This window comes from Halyomorpha halys, unplaced genomic scaffold, assembly GCF_000696795.3.
Source record: "Halyomorpha halys isolate HHAL.00 unplaced genomic scaffold, Hhal_1.1 Scaffold477.1, whole genome shotgun sequence".
NCBI lineage: Eukaryota > Metazoa > Arthropoda > Insecta > Hemiptera > Pentatomidae > Halyomorpha > Halyomorpha halys.
In genome coordinates this window covers 522,522-529,759 of record NW_027113379.1, presented here as the reverse complement: position 1 = coordinate 529,759, position 7,238 = coordinate 522,522, and the positions used below count along the sequence as shown (strand labels likewise).

The 7,238-nt window shown below is 28.2% G+C and overlaps 2 protein-coding genes across 2 annotated transcripts in view; one reads left to right on the top strand and one right to left on the bottom strand.

Annotated features, from left to right (window-relative positions):
- LOC106683316 (uncharacterized) overlaps nucleotides 1-4,238 on the top strand; it is a gene marked incomplete in the record, with an annotated part of 28,820 nt that extends 24,582 nt beyond the window's left edge. Inside the window, 7 exon segments of the mRNA XM_067050910.1 lie at nucleotides 310-478; nucleotides 699-775; nucleotides 849-933; nucleotides 1,008-1,173; nucleotides 1,592-1,775; nucleotides 2,119-2,226; nucleotides 2,341-4,238. Of these exon segments, the coding sequence (XP_066907011.1) occupies nucleotides 310-478; nucleotides 699-775; nucleotides 849-933; nucleotides 1,008-1,173; nucleotides 1,592-1,775; nucleotides 2,119-2,162 (725 nt within the window).
- Nucleotides 4,239-4,579: 341 nt separating this feature from the next.
- LOC106683309 (ADP-ribosylation factor-like protein 6) overlaps nucleotides 4,580-7,238 on the bottom strand; it is a 4,593-nt gene continuing 1,934 nt past the window's right edge. Inside the window, exon 2 of the mRNA XM_014424684.3 lies at nucleotides 4,580-4,973. Within this exon, the coding sequence (XP_014280170.1) occupies nucleotides 4,591-4,973 (383 nt within the window). The 3' untranslated portion in view covers nucleotides 4,580-4,590. The remainder of the gene's footprint in view (nucleotides 4,974-7,238) is intronic.

Below are 7,238 nucleotides of genomic sequence, written 5' to 3'. Positions count from 1 at the left end.
TTTTTTTTAATTCCATTATGAGTTTTAGCTAATTCAACTTAAAAAATTTGAATATTTTTGTTTTATGAAAACATTTTGTAAATAAACATAATTCAGAAGATATTTATGTCTTTTGAGTAAGTTTTTTCGAAGAGCAGATACTGTACGTAGTATGTGTGCTTACACACAGGCAGGGTAATGTATATAAGCATGAAGGATCAGAAGCAATGAGAATGATATAACAAATGTTTGCTGTTAGTATCAATTATTCTCTGGATTTTTAGGCCTACTTTGTTTTGTCTGTAGTTTTTATTTGTATTATTTTTGCAGGCTCTATAAATATAAGCTTACCAAATTCAATTATTGGACCAAGTGATCAAAAACTTATGTGTGTAATAAAAAAAAAGAATTCAAAAACAGTCATTGATGCTATAGTTGACCAATCATTTGGGAAGTTCTGCTCACTAGAGCTTAAATTATTGCATATATTCAAACATAGGTTTGTATATTTCTTAATAGTTTTTATGTTATATTTTGCATATCAAATAACTGGTATTTAAAAAATTTCATCTACCTTTAAAAAAAAGGTTTCTTTGCTGTTTTAAAATTGCTTAAACAATTTTTTGTGGTTATTTAAAATTGATTTATTTTGCAATTTTAAACAAGTTAGTTGAAATAGTCAGTTTTTGCTTATTTTTAAAAATATATTTCTGTTTAAGGGCTGTTACTCATACTGCTGTTGAACTATTGACTGTAGACGCAGAGAATCATTTTTGCTTAGTTAAAGATTCTGAATGTAAGAATGACTTTATCTTCTGTTACATCAATCATGTATGATAAAAATGTCTATTTATAGTGATCATTTTCAGATATTTTACTGAACAATTTAAATTTAGAAGTGAATAACTTATATATGTTTATTGGATTTACCTTAATGTGCTCTAGGATAAAAAGGTAAGTATGTTTTATTTATCTTGGTTTATAATTATAATTATGTCTTTGAATAATGGCAGTCCTTCTATTTTCAGTGAAGTCAGAAGTGCAGCTGAGTACTATTCCTCATCAAAGTTGAATAGTGATTTTATTTATATTGTGAAACCTTGTATTAATTCTTGGAAAATAAATCATTTATCTAAAACATCCTCGAATACAAGAAATTATACATCACTAAGTTCTGTTATGAGGAACAGCACAGTATGGCCACTTTATTTTATATATGTGAATTAAAAATGTAATGAATAAAAATGAATATGAGTAAAAGCATTAAAAATGTTTCTTTATTGTTTGCTTTACTATAATTGTTTTGTTTTTTTATAATCACCTTTATTATCTTCTGATGCATATAGTTAAAAATGTTTGATTCCTCCTGTTTCATTTGTCTGATTTTCTTAATTAATAATACTTGAATCATCTCATGTGTATTAATTTCATTATTTATGAACTAAAATACAATTGTAGAGTACTGTGTCATTTCTGATGAAAATCTATGGGATCAAATTTAATTGTTAGATTTATACAAGTTATTGGAAATTGTAATGTAATAGCAGGAGGAATTCATGTTTTCTTAATCTTAATCTTAAAATTACTGATAGTCATGTTTGTATTGTTTTAGAATCATGAGAGGTTTGAGTTTCTTCTAAAAGAGTATAAGGTTTTTGAGAATAAAATTTTGATCAGGGATGAATCTTTTTATGAAATGAAAGAACTTCAGTTTGATGAACAATGTTGGGAACATAAAATGAAACTTCTCTCTCTTTCTTTGCCTCTTGTCCTATGTGGAATATACTTCTTAAATGGTATGAATTTTATTTGTATATTGTTATTTCAATTGTGATCTATGATTTTATCTTTTATCAAAATTTATTACAATCCTTGGACATGGAATCATTTGTTATACCTATTTAAAATTTATTATCATTGTGTATTTTAATGTACTGTTGGTATATTTGCTGACTGTGTTGATTAGAGAACCACTGAAAAGAAAGTAACCACTGCTATTCAGCTCTGTGATACAAAAAGGCCAATGTCAATGAATTATTAACTGCTATTTAATTTGTGAGAGGAGGGAACTAGAGAAGAAATTAATTTCATATTATATTTTTTATTTGCTTCTGTTATTAATTTTTATCTAATTTTCAGGTTATCTTTATTATGATAAATATAGTCAATTGGTAGTTCTATAAAGAAACATGTGATAGTAACAAGTTCATTTAAACCTTAACTGTATAAATAATTAATTAATGAAAGGTAATTACAAGTTTAATTAGTTATCTAACATATTTAGTTTATTTATTTATTTTTTAATTGTAACTAGTTATTCTAATAAGCTTTTATGACTCAAAATTCAATTTTTTTTTATAGGTGATGTTCATTGGTTTAAAATTTACCAGGGAAAAATTATCTATTATGTACATATTTTCATCAACAAGAATGTTGATGGAATGGAACCTACAAGAATTGAGGTTTAAATATTGTTATTTAGAAGGAAAGTAACTATGGATTTACCACATTAATAAATAAATTATTAATATTTTGTTATTTTTAAAAATAAAATTAAGGACAATTAATTTTTGCTGTTGCTATATTTAATGTGTTATTTTAAACTCACATTAAGTTTGAAAATAATGCAATTAGTTAAATAAAACATTTAATTGTTCATTAAATGTTGTTTGTTCTGTTCAGTTGTCTTCTAACCCCTTTGATACAATGAACCAGTTCAAATCCCTGAAACATAGTCATACTCAAAAAACTTTCAGTTTTCAATAATTAGTAACTTCAATTAATACCAAGAACTTAGTGCCTTCAGCTATTGTTCTCATTTCATTTTTTTAGCCCTTCTTGTTTTTCTAACATTTCGATGAAAGATTGATATCATATTGATTGTCAACTATGAGATAACTCATAGTCTGTAGTGTTGAACTCGTAGTCAACGTGTTCATTAAGTATATTATATTTTTTAATAATGGACCCTTGGTGTATGCTTGAGCTGTAGTGTATCATAAAAATTGTTATTAAGAAGCACTCCAAAAGTTTAAGACACACTGGCTCCTAAACTACTTCAAACTTTATATAAAAATAGTTAGCACATCAAAAGTTGACTTACTAACACTACGCTTAACTTCTGGAGTGTTCCTTAGTACATATTTTTACGATAGACTACAGCACATGTGTATACTAATTGTCCTCATGCAAATACTTATTTAAAACTGAAATTAGTAACATGTTGACGGACAATTATGAGTTATTTCATAGTTGGCAATCAATCTCTTAATGTCAACCTTTATTCTATTTTTTTAAATTCAGTATAAATATTCATTTAAAAACCAAAATTGTTTGTCCAAATGCACGTCTGAAAAGTTTCACTCGAATAATTACGTTCTGTGATATTAATTTTATCATTTAGTGTTAGTTTTTTTTTTCATTTATTGGTTAATTTCTGGCTTTCGCCTAGAAAATTGAATTTCTTTTTAATTTGTTCAACAAATCAAGAGTAGTAAAATACCAGTATGACACTCTAAACATGGAGTCTTACTGACATATTGGTAATTACTGTGATAAATGTTACAGCTATAGTTTATTCTTTTCGACTTGGTATTTTAAAGCTCTCAAAAAGGTTTTAGCTTGGTTTTATATATATATCCAGAAAATATGGGAGGAGGAAAGGATATTAGAGGCCTGGAATACTGGCCAAATCTGTCCTATCGTAAAGAAAGGTTATAGGTTTGAATGTGGCTATTACAGACCCATAGCACTCCTTCCGATAACCTACAAGATAATGACTAATATCCTGCTAAATCAGATATCTCGGTATTACGACAATATAGTAGGTGACCACCAACTAGGATTCAGGATAGGAATATATAAACAAAAAAATTGGTAATACATTGGAACTGCAAGCACCATTTTTGACTTGGGATTAGTACACAAAACAGAAAAGTGGTACATAAATCAAACTTTTTGTAAATTATTTTATCAATCTATATAATAATTTAGATAAACCCTAAAGATAAATAGTAATTTTATTAAATAAATAATGAAATCAAACTATAGCTGGAATAGAGCACACAGTAATTAATTTGATGAGCTAGAGAAAAGAGAATTTAACTAAGAATCCCAAAACAAATAGCAGGGATAACTGATGATGAGAATGCCTATTAACCTGATGTCAAATATGCTTTGCCCCTGATCATTAAAATAAACAATAATCTTCAGAAATCATTTTGATACTTCAATTTAATTTTATAGTTCCTAATCAGTAATCGATGGTTGTTATATACAGTAAACAAATATACAACTGATTGTAATTAGTTTAACATATATTTGTTTTCACTTATGGTCTTATACTATTTTTAAAAAAAAGATTTCTTAGGTTGTAGTATTGTTGGATTAATTAGACTGTTTTATTATTACTGTGTATTACTTGCCTTTTTCCTTGATTTTTTATGATCAAGAATATAAAGATTCAAATAGAAATATCTAATGTATATTTACAAAAATATTCTGTTCATATTAATGTATTAATTACAATGTTAACAGTTTAATCAAATAGATTGACACATTTTTACATTATTGATATTTCATTTAAGTTTTGCATTAAGCCTCAAATTTGTATTAAGCTACAGTTTGGCAAAGTTGTTCAGTCAGCCATTCCACACCTTCCTGCAAGCCTTCTCCTGTCAATGCATTAGTTGAGAATATATGCCATGGTTTATCCTTTATTCGATCTAGCCCAAATGCTGTTGCTATTTTCACACTTGACAGAGCTTCACGAACATCCATCTTATTTGCTAAAAATAATATTGGTAATTTTCGTCCAGCTACATCTGGATGTTGAAGTAGCAAATATAATTCTTCTTTAGCTACTGCAAGTCTCAAGCGATCACTGCTGTCAACAACAAATATTATTCCATCACAATTTCGGTAATATCTTTCCCATAGGTAACGGTATCTTCCTTGGCCAGACATATCAAATGCAGTGAAAAATACATTTTGATCTAAAACAATGCATTGATAAATTAATTTTCTGTTAAAATGGACAAATATTATATAAACACATAATTATCAATGTCACTGAAATGTTTTTAAAAATAAAAAAAATTATATTCGTGAAAAATAGACATAACTATTTAAAAAGCAGGTGGGATAAGGAATTTTGAAATATAAAACCCAGAAAAATTCGAGTCTTTTGACATTGAAGTTGTTTTTATTTGACTTAAATTATTATTTTGATGGCTCTAATTATTTTGTGTATTATTAGTAAGTACTAAATTCTCTGTTATCTTATTGTCCATATTCCTATACACCAGAACATTCATTGGCATACTTTGTTGAAAAATGGTCATCTTTGATTTTGGGAGGTATTTAGTGTGAGTTCTGCAAAACAAATATTGATCTACCAATACAAATATTGATCTAGTTATGACAAAAAAACGACGTGCTGTTATTACATCGCATATAACAACTAATTATTGTATTTTTGCTTTGTCTTTCGTTCAGAATTGGAACTTTGAAATGGAGAATCATCCAGAACGGGATTAATACGTAGTGGTCCCTAGGATATAGGAACTTCGGGGTTCATTTCCAAAAAGTCTAATTTATAATGTTAAACTATGAGAAAATAATCATAGTGCTGCCAACCTAAATACTAAAAGTCCGTGGTGTCAATTTGGTATGCGTTCTGAAATCATGTTTAACATCATTGAATAACACAAAGTGAGATAACCTGAGGACAATTCTATGTATCTCGTAACTTTTCAGTATAATTGAATTTTATAGTAGAAACAAAAAATAAGTATATACCTTATTTCATTATTAATTAGACAAAAATATTTTTTCTTTAAGCATAAACGTGAATATCCTTTGAATTATTATTTATTTTAACAAGAAATTTTATGGTAGATTTCACTTTTACATATTAACTGATATTCTTTCATTTATTTATTTTTAAATTATAAATTTTTTTTTTAATTATTTATTTATTGTAATTTACAACTGTACAAAATAATACAATGGGTAAATATGTAGTATGTTTCATATACATTTGAAAATCTTGGGAAGGAACCACCCATTGGTGGTACTTCAAACATTAATTTAAACTAGAAGGTCTCGTGACCATCTTCTTTTCAGACGCCTCGGAGGATTATCAGGGATTGTTAAGGATGAAAGATTAAGAATTAATGGGTTAGGATGGTTAAGGAGTTTGGAATAAAAAGACGCATATCTGGTTTGGGTCAAATCTGCAACGAATGGGATGTTAAGGTCTTTATGAATGAGTTTATTTGTGACGAAATAAGGAGCATCAAGGATTTTACGTAGGATTTTGGATTGTAACGATTGGATGCGGGAAGAATTTGATGGTTTGGTGGAGCCCCAGAGCTCAATTCCATATGTCCAAATTGGTCTGATTATTGTAGTGTATACTAATTTTTTGTAGTGAATGGGAAGTTTAGAGCGTTTGTCAAGTAAGTGTTGTAGCAATCGGAATCTACGAGCAGTTTCTTGTCGTTGTTTCAGTCTTGTGTGTGGATTCCAAGTAAGTCTCTTGTCAAGATGGAGTCCTAAGTATCGAATCTGTTCAACAGGCGTTAAATTATAAATAATTTGATTTTTATTAAAATGGTAAAAATAAAATGAACAAAAAAGAAAATATCAAATAAAAGTTATAAGCAGTAGCATAACAAGGGGGGGAGTGGGACACCCGTCCTGGGAGGGAAAATCCGGAACATCCAATTTCACATACTTTGTTCATTGTATAAAAGTTCTTTGTTTACAAGAAGTGAGGAAACATGATATATATATTGTGACAAAATTAAAGACGTATATTTATCTCTTAGTATAAATGTTTCGTTATTAGATTGCTGATCTAACGGTGTTTATCTCCATATATTGGTACTAGTGAGAATGAGGTATTTAATAAATCGATAATAATAAGTAATTAACTGAAATTAACAAATCAATAATTGAAGACATGAGTGGATGAAGGCGATATGTGATATCTTGGGGGGAAAAGGGAATTTCTGCTTGGAAGAATATTTTATATACTTATTTCTGCAAAGTTCCTTGTTCAATTTTTCTAAATCTTTAATTAAGGTAGTTTTCAGTAGTTAAAAACTGTGTTTTATGTTTGTGACTTAACGCATTCAACCACTCTTTTCTTTAATTGTCTAGGGATCATGGGCGTAGACAGGATTTCGCCAAGGGAGATGCAGGTCCCCCATTAATACATACACATACATACATATATACATATGTATGTATGT